This window comes from Trichosurus vulpecula, chromosome 2 (genome assembly GCF_011100635.1).
Source record: "Trichosurus vulpecula isolate mTriVul1 chromosome 2, mTriVul1.pri, whole genome shotgun sequence".
Taxonomy (NCBI): domain Eukaryota; kingdom Metazoa; phylum Chordata; class Mammalia; order Diprotodontia; family Phalangeridae; genus Trichosurus; species Trichosurus vulpecula.
Window position 1 is genome coordinate 131,106,501 of NC_050574.1, and position 15,491 is coordinate 131,121,991.

The window sequence follows — 15,491 nt, forward strand, 5'->3', positions numbered from 1 at the left end:
GCTGTCTGTAGTCATATAAAAATGCTCTAAATTGACTATTGATCAGAGAAATGCAAATTAAAACAACTCTGAGGTACCACCTCATACTTATCAGATTGGCTAATATGACAAAAAAGGAAAATGTTGGATATTGGGGGAATGTGAAAAAATTGGGACACTAATGCATTGTTGGTAGAGTTGTGAAGTGATTCAATGGTTCTAGAGAGCAGTTGTGAACTATGGCCAGAGGACTATAAAACTGTGATCCAGTTTGATCTTTGTTTGATATAAAACTTTCATCCAGCAATCTACTGTTGGACTATATCCCAAAGACATCCCCAAAAGGGAAAAGGACCTCTTTGTACAAAAATATTTATAGCAGTTCTTTTTGTGGTGGCTAAAAATTAGAAATCAAAGGAAAGCCTATCAATTGGAGAATGGCTAAAAAGCTGTGGTATATGACTGTAATGGAATACTAATGTGCTATAAGAAATGACAAGAAAGAGGATTTCAGAAAAACCTGGAAAGACTTATATGAACTGGTGCATAGCGAAGTGAACAGAACCAGAAAAATGTTGTACGCAGTAACAGCAATATTGTTCAATGAAGACATGTGAATGACTTAGCTACTCTCAACAATGCAATGATCCAAGACAATCCCAAAGGACTAATGATGAAAAATGCTATTCACTTCCAAAGAAAGAACTGATATTAATTGAATACAGACTGAAGCATGCTATTTTTTCACTTTCATTTTTTTCTTTTATAGAAGTCTTCTTGTACAAAATGACTAATATGGAAATGTTTTACATAATTGCACATTTTTAACTTATATCTGATTGCTTACCATCTCAGGGACAGGGGAGGGGAAGGAGAGAGTAACAGAATTTGGAACTCAAAACTTCAAATAAAAATGTTAAAAAAAATTGGTGGAAAAGAGTTGTGTGCCCAGTGACTCCAAAAATGGATGGAAAAAAGGAAGAGGGGGTTGAGTTTGAAATTTATTTGGTACTTAAGACCACCTAGCACAGATATTGTTTTCTTAACTTTTTTCTCCAGCTTAGAAAAAAGAGGTATGTTTAAGTAAAAACAATAATAGTACTAATTTAGGAATAAACAGAATTTCATCAGGAAGGGCTTCAGTAAATGATTTATCAGAATTTAATTGCCTAGGTAAATTAGAAGCCAAGTCACCTAAAATGAATTAAAATAGACTATCTATTTGCAACTTCTTAAGTAAGAAACCAGATTGGAAGCATTTTACTTGACAAAATGAGAAACAGCCTGTATACCTTGAAATTTCAGTTCAGATCAGAAGAGAGCAACATTTTGTAATCAATTTGAGATGAATAAGAGCATTTTGCTATTTTGCAAAAGAGAGTCAATGAAGTAAAAGGAAATTAGTTCTAAAGATAGTTTGGGGTAAGATTTGGAAGCAGAGAGATAAAGGATTAAAAAAATAAAAGTATTAGAAAGAAAGTGGAATACTGAAGCAATATGTAAAGAGAAGTACAACACTGTGATCTGCAAGGCTCAGTTGGGGTTATCAGACACAAAAAGGAAAGAGGGAGAATTAAAAGAAATGAGAGATAGTTTACATTGACACAGTGAAGATTTGAAACTCAATTAAAAGACAATCAAAACTATATAAAGGTGCTCCCAAAAGTAGAAAAATATTTAACTGCAATTAATTTTGATTCCCTAACAGCAAGAAGGTAGAACTGGGGTTTTTTCGTCTAAATAGGGATAACCTGACATTTTTTAGAATTTCCTGTATGGGCCAAGAGGGAAGCATAGGATTTCAGAAAGTGTTGCAGAAAGTTTAATGAGGTTTTAGACCCAGTTGAGAACAATAAAAAAGCAGTAATTGATTTAAAAATGAAATTATTTCATCTTTATGTCATCCTTTTAAAGTTACTATTTTTGTGTGAATCATACACAGTTAGTACTATAGTACATGCGTGTCATTTGTAAATATGTAAATATATGCATATATGTAATTTATAAACATGTAAATATATATTTGAATTTCATGTCCAAAAATTTAAAAATATAGCATTGAGGTAGTACTTTAAGTTGCAAAGCTCTGTACAAATATTATCTCGTTTTATACTCACAAGAACCCTATGTGCTATGAAAGAAGGGTACAGCCACAAAAGTTCAGAGACCACTGATCTCAAGATCAATGACAATAGGTTCCAATACATTTTATAGAATGCACTGATGTAGGGAGATTCAGGTTATACGGGCAATGCTATTTGGAGAGTTTCTGGGAAAGGAAAGCAAGCTATGATTTAAGATGTGGAATGCATTCCAGGGCATTTGACAGTCTCTAATAGGGCCTTTGCTTCTGTAGAGAAAATGATATTACTACCAAAATAATGCATTATGGTGATATATTTGTTTTGTTTATAAGAAATCTCTCAGTTCTCTGCCTTACCTCTTTACTGGAGACTTCAAAGGATAAGGTTGTGTATAAAGAATGGTGTGTTAGTATCCTGACAAAATGCAGTAGAAGGCCATTTAAAACCAGCCTAGATTTATTTGAACTTAGAGCATCTCTGGAGCTATTCTCTTAAGCATAACTGTAACTAAGACAAAGCAATCAATCTTTGTCTAAGGGTATCAAAATTTAAAGAGATCTGACAACATTTGCAGTTTTGTATTTGTATTTGTATCTCAACCAAGGTACATGCGTAGTTGGCACGAATACATAGCTAAAATAAGAAAATACCATATGGTACACTTAGTCCTCCTGCTGTCATGTATCCCAGAGGAGTTCTGTCTTGGACTAGCTTCATTTTGTACCTCCTTTCCCTTGTGGCCTCCCTAGCTGTAGTCCCTTGGTATCTCAGAGTCTCCATTTCTTCCCTCCAGCCTCCCAAATAAATCAAGGGTGTCATATATGCTGCTTATTCTGGATACAAAAACTTTAAGTTAAATTCTTGCTCTGAAAGGATCAACAGGTGGGAGGGACACAGATCAGAGAAAAGCTGTGACAAATGCAAAGGAGTATTTTAATCACCCCATACTTCCAGTGCCTGTCCGTCTCCTACTTAATGCCAAACAGAGTCTCAGGGCTCAGGGAAGCCAGGGAGCTCAGTGTAGTTTCTATTTCAGTCTGAAGAGGCCAAGGAATATAACTGCTTGTTTTGGAATTGCTCATTATGTTATGTAGCTGGAAATTACTTAAAGAAAAGTTGATGGGTGAGGATAAAGGACTATACTTTGGAGAAAAATGTCTCAAAGTCTGTTCTGATATTATAAGTGGCCGTTTATGCATAAAGTTCATCAATTAAATGTTAGGATAAATCTGAAGAGCACACTTGACAGCTAAGTTCAAAAATGAATATGGCAGGGTAGGTTGATCAATCTGCCATATGGAAGAGGCTGGGCAGCTTGCTCCTAGAAAGGCATAATGTCATATAATGGGAGGCTTTTCTCACTGAGTTAAAACATTCACAGATATTCTGTAATTGGTTCAAGTTTGTTAACTATGGGGGTAAGAGGCAGATGCATAGGCAGAATTGGGGTGCATTCAAAAATCATTAGTCATCCTGGGCCAGACCTTTGGTCTGTTTTTGTTTGTTTTTTCCTGCCTGGCCAAGTTTTAGGGAGAGAGACAGTGATTTAAGGGCCTTGGGCCCTCCCTATCCTATCCAAAGCCAACATGTAGCCCGTGAACACAGACCTCTACTCTTTGCCTCTTCGCATACACAGTGATGGAGACTGGAAATGTCTATGATCTTGTCATTTCTGAAAGGTCAGGAAAGAGAATCACCAGCATCTGGAGGGTTGTAGTCCATGCATAGATTTGCCAGAAGTCAAATAGTGAGGAAAAGACTAAGGAATCAGCAAAGATACTCAATGAGATAATTAATAGCGTCAGCAAAGTTGCAGACTACGGTATGATCACTAATATTAAGGCCACATATCTGTTTAGAATTTATTGTGGAATATAGAGTAAGGGACTGATCTGAGTCTAATTTTTGTCAGATTGATTTTCAGTTTTTGCTACAATTTTTATTACATAAGGAGTGCTTTTCTGAGTAATTAATGTTTTCTATTTCATAAACACTGAGTTATTGAATTCCAGCACTTCTGATTCTCCCTCTTCTAGTCCGTCACTTTGATTTGCTTCCTTTATTCTTTTTTAAACAAATACAAAATGGTTTTGATGACAGCTGCTTTATAATACAGTTTGAGGTCTAGAAGTGCTATTCTCTCTTCATCCCTATTTTTTCAATATTTGCCTTTATACTCTGCTTTTTTGTTTCCTGAAATAGATTTGTTATTATTTTATCAAGTTCTATAAAAGCATCCCTTTGGTTATTTGATTGGCATAGCATTAAAACTATAAATTAACTTCGGTAGTATTGCCATTTTTATTATACTGGCATGGCTCAGCATTGACCACTAAATATTTCTCCAATTATTTAAATTATTCTTTATTTCTTTAAGGAGCATTTGAAATTGAATTCATACAAATATTGTATCTGATTTGATAGATTGATTGCCAAATAGTTTATGCAATTTGTAGTTATTTGGAATTGAGTTTACCTTTCTAGTATTTCCTTATGGGTTTTGTTATTATTATATAGAACTGCTATTGATTTTTCAGGGTTTATTTTGTAGCCTGAAATTTTGCTGATAATAATTATTTCATTTATTATCTTTGTGATTCCTTAGGATTTTCTAAGTAAAACATGATATCATCAGCAAATATGGATAGTTCTATCCCCTGTTTGCCTTTCTTTTAGCATTTAATTTCTTTCTCTTATCTTATTGTTATTGCTAGCATTTCCAGAACTGTATCGAATAACAGTGGGAAGTGTGGACATCCTTGCTTTACTCCTTTACTTTGTTGGGAAAGCTTCTATCAATCAAACAATCCATAAATATTTATTAAGTGCCTACTCTGTGCCAGGAACTGTGTTAAGCTCTAGGGATACAAAAAAAAGACAATCTCCACCCTCCAGGAGCTTACAATCCAATGAAAGAATATAACACATAAAAGGAAGCTGAAAAGCAGTAGGTGGGGAAAGGAGGATGAGAAGGCACCCAACTCAGAGGCATGGTGGAGAAATCCCAAAGTAGTGCAGCAAGGTGAGAAATGGGAAGTGGGAGTTGAGTTCTGTCTTTAAATGAAGGTTTGAAGTTCCTGCCCCACTCTCTGATCAGAGAGGCAGAAGGTAGTGGTAAGATGAGTTTCAAGGCTGATGAACTGATAGAGAGTGAGTTAAGCAGAGCCAGAAGAACAACTTGTACTATGTTATCAATCTTATGCACACACACACTCACACACACATGCCCTGTCTCAATCCCTTTCTGTTCCTAGTTCTCTGGCTGAGTTCTGTTGAAGCCCACGGTACTCACTCATTGCTGTCCCAGCTTGAACAAGCTTCTGCCTTTTGTTTTTCCTCAGGACTATCTGATAGATAGAAGTCATGAGGAGGAAGGAGAGGCAGAATTGAGTTCTGTTAAAAGCTCAATGTGTGGGCTTGTACAGCCCTGCTGCAGAAACATGGTGAGCTGAGGGGGAGATGGTGCTGAGTAAGCACATTAGGGATAAGAAATTAGCCTTCTTAGTTGTTTTTCAAATTATTAAGGTTCTTGGTGTCCTATCTAGGCTAAGGAAACAAGCAAAATTGTTTGATGTCTTGCATGTAAATCCTATCTTGGAGAGGTTTGAAATGTCCTGAGGATAGGAAAAAATGTCTTGTCTTCCATCTGATTGCTCATGTGACCCAGAACCCTCTTTGTGCATTTTAGTACTTGCTTAGGGTGAGTCTAGGACACTTCTTCAAAGGAGAGGAAGGCGAGTATACAAAGGATTTCTGCTGTCACAGCTCATACCAAAGGTCTGTAACTTAGTAGATAGGTCTTAGAGAGTCGTTTGAGAGTTTAAATGACATATTTAAAGGATCATATATTCAGAAAGTGGCGGAGATAGGTCCTGAATCCAGGTCCTTTTCATTCTAACCTTTAGTCACTCCTTCCTTACTATCTCCACTATGGAGATGATAAAAACAAAAAAAAGTCTTCAATGGTCAAGGTTAAACCGTTTTATGATTTCCTCCCTAAAACATCCTCAGTCACTGTTTCCTTGTGGTTTATCCTGTTAACTGGTTTGATTTTCAAAAAGAAAAGAAAAAAACAAATATTAGGAGCCATGTATTTGCTTAGGTTCCAATTTATCTTCTCATGGACAATGACCAGGAAAGTACCTCCTGTGAGTGGAAGGAACCAGGTCATTCATTAGTGGTCAACCACATTAGTCTGTGGTTTTATGTCTTCCAGCAGGCAGGAACTTAGGTTAACCCTACTCCTTCTTCAAGATCCCCTCCCATAGGAGTCCCTGAACCACAACCAGAGCTAATGTTATGGGATTAGATCAAGGCCACAGCCAATGAACCATCCACTCCATGTCTTGGTTGGTCCCAAATTTAAAGCTACCACATGAGCAAAGTGTACTAAAAGAAAAGGTGTGTCGAATGGTGGAGACGTTGGCATAGGACATTTGTGGGCGACGGTAAGATCAAAGATATGACCATCTCTGTGTGTAGGGGAGGCAGAGAAGAGTAAGTCATAGTAGGTGAATAGACTGAGAAACTGGGGAGTGTGTTTTCTGTATTTCCACAGCCTACCACAGTGTCTGACACCAGATTTGTTTCTTCTCTGGTCTGGACTATCATTCATTGTTACACAGAACTCCTAGTGAGGAGACTCCCTCTACCGAAGAGATTATTCTTTTCCTATCCTAAGACATACATTATGGCCCTCAGCCACCGATTCACCTTTCTATTCAATCTTTTTGGCAGAAGCAGCAGTGAGAACCAAGAACTGGAGCCAGCTGGGTGAAGCAAGTGTATTACTTTAATAGAAATTGAGTGATCACAGTATGCCATTCAGACAATTTATCCAGGCCCCATTACCCCGAGGACAGCCAATACCATGCCATTTGGGAAGAGGATAGAAAAGTTTTTACCAACAGCTGTAGAAAAACAGAAGTTTGACAAATTTAGCCTTGGTAAGGAAGAAGAGTGTGATTAACCTTGAATGCCCACTGATGTATTTAGCTTCCTCCCCACCAAGAAGAGAATCCCTTCGTTATCTGTGTAGGCCCTGGAGTAATGATGAGGGATGACCTCAGACTGCTCACTCGTGAAACCAGCTTTCTGCAAGGCAGCCTCAATTTCCTCCTGAGTGAGGGAGAGACAGGAGAACCTCTCATCACCAATTATGTAGAACTTGCTTTTAAGGACAGAAAGAAGCACCAAGAATCCCCCCGGTTTCAGTAGGCTACTGAGGTTCTTCAGGGCCTGCTGGTAGGTGGGAAGGTCTTTGCAGGCAGCTTCCAGACAGTATGTGGTGAGCAGGCAATCAGCCTGAGGAAGGGAAGCAGAGCCCAGAGGTTGACTTTGGGTCACATCACACTTCAGGACCTGCTTTACCCTCACTCTTAACTTTTCCTCTTTCTCAGCCCACTTCTCTCTGAAACAGACAAAATAATAAATATGACAATGGGTAGAGGAAGCTATCAGTGCCTTGATGACTTGGGTGTTTACTTTTTCTCAGACTTAATTAACAGTATGGATCCAAAATCTTGAAGATTTGGGAGTCCTCCCATTGTAAAGTAGAAAGAAGTGAGATCGTATCCAGGATTGTAAAGTACACTTGTAATGGGCCAGAGTGTGAGATCTCCACTAATTAGTTGTATCATATTTGAGTATGTCAGTTGGAATAGAATGCCAGTCAACATCAGTGATTCTGAATTTTTCTCAACTGGCTACAGAAAAATATGATTTTTAAAAATTAAAAAATATTTAAACCTGTACAGTTTTTCAAAATTGCAAATTTCTGAAATTACATGTTTATTTTCTTTGCAATTTAGCCAGGAAGGTTAACACACATGCAAATTAAATACGCTAAGAAATACACTTATCAATAAAAGGTAGTACTCTCTCACATACATACACGCATACACATACACACACACACACTCATTCATTTATTTATTCTCTTGCTGTACCTCAGGCTCCCTCTATTCTCTGTCTCTTAGCTAGCTTTCTTGTTCTCTAGAGGCATTGTAAGGAGCTTACATTGAACTATAAATGGAATGGGCATATTCTCCTCCAGATTCTTGACAGACAGCCAGGGAAGTTCCTAACCTTTCCACTTGTCATCTGCCATGAAGAGAACACTCCGGTGAAGGCTGACTTGTCTGTGTTATCATGGACAATCAGGACACTGTCTACCCTGCTGCTGGGACATTCAGCATCAGTCACCTTCTACCTGTATGCTCAGATGGCTAGCAGAGGCATCTAACCCCAGAGGGCAAATACTAATGTGGGAAAAGATGTTCTGAGTTTGGGCTGGAATTCTTCCACAGAACTGGCCTGGGTCCTTTTATCTCCTGTGCCCTTCTCCCTCCCACACTAAGCAGTTTTCCCCAGCTCTGCACTCATGCATATTCCATACCTTGAAAGGCTTTCAGATCTCTTTTTCTCTGGCCGTGTCCACGTCTCTCTCTATTAATCTGTCTCCCTTTTTTTTCTTTCCCTCTTTCTACTTTTCTCTCTGTGTGACTCCTTTTCTAGGCCTCTGGTTCTTCACGTTTCTCTGAATCTTTCAATGGATATCTATCTCTAATATCTCTTAACTTTCTCTGTCTCCTTGTCTCTCTGTATCTCTACCCCCAACCTGTGCCTGTCTCCATCTCTTTCTCTGTCTCTCTGTCTCTGTCTCTCTCTGTCTCTGTCTCTCTGTCTCTCTCTATCTATCTATCTATCTCTGTCTCTGTTTCATTGTCTTGCTGTAACTGATATTCTTTTGCTCTACTACACTTGGATCACCAAGGATAATTTTTGCTTTAGGCTGATATGCAGATCCCAAGGGACCCCAGAGATTTGGTAAGCAAATAGAGAAATACCTACCTGTCTCCTTCAAGCTCACACACATATTTCACCACAGGAGACCAGTCAAATGCCCCTGGCTCCTTCTTCAGCCACCGGATGAGCTCCTCCCGGTTCTGGTCAGTGTAGTCAGTGGCAACAATCTCTTTAAAGGACTCACAGGCAGAGAGAAGCTGGTAGATGGTGGGGCCAGTGCCAATGTCAATCAGGAGATCTCCTTTCACCTGGCCTGTCTCAGAGAAGAGGGCAAAAATGGGTGGTCAGGGATGAGATACAACAAGGAATAAAGGCTACTGGAACGTCCTTCATCATATGAATCTCTGAACCAAGGGCCCACTTGGGACTTTCATTGTGATAGTGTTGAATGTTATATATCTATTTTTATACATAGAGGGATATCTATAAGTTTATGCTGTTTATGACTCATTTTCAAATACATTTTTAAAATTCTTTGAACCCTACAATATCCCTGTGAGTTTCTCAGAACAAATCTTCTCTTCCTCATTTTACATGTAATAAAACTCAGTCCCAGATAGCAGTAAGTGTGTTAGATGGTAAAAAGAGCACTGAATGGGGAGTCAAAGAAAGTATTTTGCACCCCTGGCTCTGCTGTTTCTGGCATTTGACCTTCAATTGTACTTTTGCTGCAAAATCACTTAGAAAGCACATGGTTAGAAAACTCCAATTCAAAAAAATGTGTTTTCAGTAGGCACCTCAGATATATGACTCCTAAAAATAGCATACGTGCACACACACACACACATATTTGACAGTTTCTGTATCTATAAAATGGGGATACTGATAGCACTTGCATCATATTGTTGTTGTGAGGACCAAAAAAGGTAATTTATGTGAAGAATTTCACAAACCTTGAATCACTATGTAAATGCTATCTATTATTGCTAATAGCTTTTGCATATACCAAAAACCTCCTATTAATATTAAAAAAAATAATGAGGCATCTAGAAGATTCAGTGGATAGAGTGCTAGGCCTGGTGTCAGGAAGAACTGAGTTCAAATCTAGCCATGTGACCCTGGGCAAATCGTTTAACCTCTAATTTTCCTTGAAGCCAGCTATGTGGCTTAGTGGATAGAATGATGGGCCTGGAGTCAGGAAGACCGGAGTTTAAGGAGTTCAAATCTACCCTTAGACACTTACTAGCTGTGTGACCCTGGGCAAGTCACTTAACCCTGTTTGCCTTAATCCACTGGAGAAGGAAATGGCAAAGCACTCCAGTGTGTTTGCCAGGAAAATCACACAGACAGAATTAGTGTTCTATGGTCCATGGGGTTACCAAGAGTCAGACACAACTGAATGACAGAACCACAAAAGCTATTTAAAATATTTTGAATATCTGGATAAAGAATTGAATGTCTATTTGGCAGCAATATAATTTGACCTGAAATTCTCTATAGTGGACAAAAGGAAACCCTTCCTATCGCTAAAACTTCATCTATGATAAAAAGTCCATGGAATTAGGATTAAGTAAAGACCTTAGCTATCATCAAGGAAACTGAGGCTCAGAGAAAAATAATTTACCCAATGTCACCTGTAAGTAGTAATCAACAGAGGCAGACTTTGAGCCCAGGCTCACCTCCCGTCTCTCAGCTCTAAGGCAAACATGTTTCTGAGAGATTTGGGGGACTTGTTAGTGGGAGAAAAATTGCACACAAACCCTTAATCCACCTAGAATACTAAGTAGAGACAAGAAAGATGCCAGAGAATTACATTTGGAGAAGATAAATCAAAATAATAGCCTCTTAAGATCATATAACTCCTCTATAGACTTCACAGATTCAGGGACATTTATCTAATGAATACCCACAAGGTCCCTTGGAAAGAGGCACAGATATTAACATCCTTATTCCATGGAATGAGTCCATTTGACCCAGAGAGGTCAACTGACTTTCTCTAGGTCACAGAGCAAGTCAGTTTGGACTAAGGCCTGGAATTAAGAATTTAACTCTAGTAGATCCCAGATATCCCACAATGCTTCCTCAATGCTTCTTTCTTGGTGCTGATTATGTGGCAAAAGCCCTGGGAATTAAGCTGAGCAACAATATACATATGTGGGATCCAGAATACAGCCAGTTACAAAAAATTGAAAAGTTTTAGAAGTTAAATTTCCAGTATGTGCCATCCTGGAAAAATTTGATTTCACAACGTAGAAATGTAGAATGCATAACAAATGTAGAATCTGTTATACTTGTCACCTGGAAGGTGCCATCCCAGCTCAAGTATGTGATAATTCCTAGTATGGACAGCCCTTCCATGAGACCTGCTTATATAAGATGTTGAGAGGTCTGTGAACTTTTAACATCAGCTTTGGTGAATATCTATACTGCAGTAAGCCAATTATATTGAAAATATCTGGAAGGAAACCTTGAAACAAGGAATTGAAACGTTTCTTTGGCAAAAAAGAAGAAATTAAGAAAATAACCAGAAGGAAGTCTTCAAAGAAATACAAAGAAAAACTAAAATCAAAAGAAAAAATATGATTAAGCTGTAGTGATACACATCTGCCTTGGTCTCAACTGAGTGAGAACTGAGAAATAGCTTTGGCACTGAGGCGAGTGAGCATCTCATGTGTATAAGAAGGTGGAAGCTCACTGGATATACCTGGACTAGCACAATCTTGATTTAGTCCACAAAATGAGCTTGAAAAAAATACTCATTACTAGTTTTATTGGGGAACTTTTTTTGCTCTTTATGATAAAACATTCTTGAGGATGCCGACATTTGTGTCTTCTCACTGGGCTTTTCTATGGAAGAATAAATACATATTTAGTTGACAGTTATACTAATACTAAGCAAATTCTTATCTTCATGTATTTTTTAAAAATTTACTCAAAACTTTCTGAATAAAGATACTGGCTGTGGAAAACTTAGGGGGAAAAATATTTCCCTGATCACATTTACATGGATTGAAAGACAGGTTTTTGCCAAATAAGCGCTGTTACTCAATCTATATAGTGGCTTTTGTGTTTTTATTTCTAATACATAGCACAACATCTGGTACATAATAAACACTTACTAAACACTTATTTTCCTGACTTGATCATGTCAACTAGCTATTCCCTGGTGACTGGAACTCTGGAGGCCAAAGGATAAACCCTGACAAACTTACCCAAAGAGAATGTCTCTGACAGTTTTCTCAGATTATGCATCAGAACCTGTTTTTCTTGAGAAGGACTGGATCCAAAGGTATAATAATTTTGCAGGTAAGTTCGAGGACTGAAGCAATTCAGGTAGGCATCTTTTGTAGTGAAGTTGGATTCCATTGTGCCTCACCTTGGCCTTGTCCTCTCTCTGCTTCTCCTTCTGTCTATCCAGGGACAATCCAAGGATTTAACCACCCAATGGGTATTGCTTTGGCCCCTCAGTTCTGTCAATCCTAACAGGAAGCCAATTTAAAACAAGTTAAGATTTGTTTTAAGAGAGACCCAGGACCTGTTCTATCAAAGACACCTGTAACTAGGATGGCATTATTGGTGATTTGTCCAAGAGTAACAAAACTTAAAGAGTCCCAGCAGCACAACTGGAGTAAGAATCTAGTTAGTGAAGAAGAAATAAAATATAACAAACCATGCAAAGACACAGTAAAGCAGATGGTCTCATTCACTTTTGTAAAAACTATTTGTTGCCCTTGGATAAGAGATACCTGTAGATGCCTATCTCTTAATGATTATTTCAACTCTGCTTTCTTAGATTAAATAGATTTCTTTAACAATTGTAAAAATATCAGGTCATCTCCTCTTAGCTGATCTTAACAAGGAATATTTCTCTACCTGATAATAATGTGGACAGCCAGGTGGCAAATGTTTCCCCTAGACACTCTCTTCTTCCTCTATGTAGTCCCCCCTTCCCATATTCTTTTTCCTTCTTTGAAATATATTAGCCAACCAAAATCATAGAAAGACCATGCCAATGTCACACCAAAATGTCCTGTCAATGCCACGCCCATATGATGTGAATATCATGCTAATATCACACCAATATTAAAAATCACATTAATGACACATAAAACCCCACACCAATGTTACATGAACATAATGGTGATGCCATGCCAATATCATGTAAACATCATGCCAACACCATACCAATATTAAAACCATGCCAATGATATGCCAAGCACATCATGTAGATGTCATACCAATATAATGCAAACCCCATGGCAATGTCATGCCAATGTCACACGAACATCACACCATTGTCATGCAGCTTAGGGACCTACAGGTTATTTCTAGCTTTTTACTACTCCAGGTAAAGAAGTCGTAAAAACAAGCCATCAATACAAATTTTTTTTAAATTAAGCATTTATAAATACTTTTATACAGATAAAGTCTCTCCTACTGTTCGCTGCTTTCACTGTATTTTTTTTTTTGCTTGACTAAAGGATATTAACCACTTTTGTGATTCTGATTCTTACTCTCAGTTTGCTCTCAAAAAACTGCACAAGTCTTTGGTTCCACTAACAAGGAAATTAAGTGCCTGTTTTAGTTATAGCTCTGGAATTCAAAAGGATCTCAGAGGCCATCTAGTACAACCTCCTTATTTTGTAAATGAGGAAATTTCAGCCCAGGAAGGTTGTGACTTACCAGAGACATAAGACGTGTGTGAATCTTGAATTGTACCACTATCCTCAGCATTGAATTTTATTTTCTCTTTTTTTCTTTTTTTTCTATTTTTGCTGATTGATGAGTTTAAGGTTGCCTTGATTTTCAGCTCTTATTAGAAAATTTGAGCAGATCTTAATTTTTTTCTTGGTCACAGCTGCTGTGATATCATTTCAGTTTATATGCTTGTTAAACTACCACGTCAGCTTCTAATTATGCAAACTAATCACCAAGGAAGATTGGCAACGTGGATCATTCAAATCCACAGATAATCATCAAATCTTGTTTTAGCTTGCTTTTCTATATTCCCACCAAGTTACTTGCCCAATCTCTTGAAAAATACAAACCTGCTTGTTTGGTACCAGCCTTCCTTTTTGGTTGTCAGTATATTAGGAAGGCAGAATTTATGATTTCAAAGAGAATCTCATATGTGCCTAAAAGGTCCGGAACCGCAGGATATAAGGAATTCTCTAGGCAGAAGGCAGGAGAATTAAAGCATGTATTTAAACTCCACAGTAACAAGCCCACAAACCAGCGTCCCCATTTTGATATTTTCATCAAAAGCTTCCAGGTCCAATAAGTCCTCCTCACAAGGGTAACCAGGAGGCCACAGAGAAGTGAGATAGCATAAGGCAAAATTGTATACATGCTTCCCCTCTACGGTAAGAAGATTACCCACTGGACTCCAGTCAGCTCTGCTACCGGCAGCTCAGCTTCGGCTGTAGGCGTCTCTGGCTCCAACTGGAAAAGGAAAAGGAGATCTTCAAGCTGTCCTCTCCCCTCTTATAGAGTTTTTGACATCATCAAGCACCGCCTGAATGACCAGGGCCGATTGGTTCTTGACTTGGCCCCTCCCCCTAGCGTAGACCAGGTTAACACACCTCCCCTCAGCCAGACCCATGACCCATCACACAGGAAGTTCTCTGATTCCTGGCGTGGTCACTGGGCTTCCTGCCCTGGAAGAGCAAGCCCCAGTGTCCAGGGAAGCTCAATGAGGTAAGCTGAGTCATTCAAAGAAAACAAAGTCCATTCTGGTTACAGTCAGGCAGATATGATTCTAAATAATGAAAAAGCTAAGAGAAAAGTAGCAGTCTACAAATCATTTGTATTGGTGTGTGAAATGAAAGCATTTTAAAAGAGTAAACCCAAAGCTGGGTTAATTATTAATTTGGGCTTAGTTGATGGGGGGGGGGGTAGAAGGAAACTGTGGAATTGCTTTTTTTATTTTTCATTTAGACCTAGCTTTTCCAGCATCCTGTTTTTATTACTGAAAACCTTTGGAAATTAGCATGTATTATAACGAAGTTGATCAAAATGTCTAGTCTAATCTATTTTAAAGTAGTGATTTTTTACAACTACTGCACTGTGCCTGTTTTAAAGATTTGATGTATAACGCCTGTCTGTACCTGCTAACTGCCTTCAAAGCATCTGAGGAACTGACCTCAGAACGAGCATTTATGTTTAGAGAGAGTATGGGAGAGTGACAAGAAGAGTGAAATAAGACCCTGGAGACTTAGGCGCAAGGTGCAGTCCTGGCATTGCTAACTAGACAGTCCCTCTACCTTGCTGGGTCTCAGTTTCCTCATGCACAAAATGAAATGATTAGATTAGCATGAGAAGATAACTTAGGTCCCTTCTAAGTCTGAACTTTGGTATGCAAACGAGCCCAGATAGAGCAAAGCAGAAAGAGGGGACTTTCTGGAGCTCTGGTATGTGCCTCAGTGTCTTGACTAGGAGCCATGGTCTGAATGGAGCTTAAGTTCTGAATATAGATATTGTTAGGTCTTAGCTCACTCCACAAAACGTTTGTGCTTCTCGGCTCTTCTCAATGCCTAGGAGCGGTATTCTACTAAGTACTTGGCAGATGGAGAATTTACACCTTACGTCTATTTTAGACTGAGAAAGGGTCAATATTTTTTAGCTAACAAAGTGGGTTTCAGCTGAACTTTATAAAGGACGGATGTGTTATCTTTGTTCTGT

The 15,491-nt window shown here is 38.4% G+C and overlaps 1 protein-coding gene across 3 annotated transcripts; it reads right to left on the reverse strand.

The window, feature by feature from the left end:
* Window positions 1–6,833: 6,833 nt before the first annotated feature.
* On the reverse strand, window positions 6,834–14,271 carry LOC118838397 (nicotinamide N-methyltransferase-like). 3 transcript variants are annotated; one of them, XM_036745682.1, is made up of 4 exons: window positions 14,191–14,271; window positions 12,023–12,289; window positions 8,916–9,123; window positions 6,834–7,473 (listed from the first exon to the last, which is right to left on the reverse strand). In XM_036745682.1, exons 2-4 carry the CDS (start codon window positions 12,174–12,176, stop codon window positions 7,029–7,031), a joined length of 807 nt encoding a protein of 268 aa, XP_036601577.1. In that variant the 5' UTR covers window positions 12,177–12,289; window positions 14,191–14,271; the 3' UTR covers window positions 6,834–7,028. The 3 variants fall into 3 exon arrangements, with proteins under 3 accessions (XP_036601577.1, XP_036601579.1, XP_036601578.1); XM_036745684.1 differs by having other exon boundaries at window positions 14,187–14,207; XM_036745683.1 differs by lacking the exon at window positions 14,191–14,271 and adding an exon at window positions 13,859–13,962.
* Between the last annotated feature and the right edge of the window lie 1,220 nt (window positions 14,272–15,491).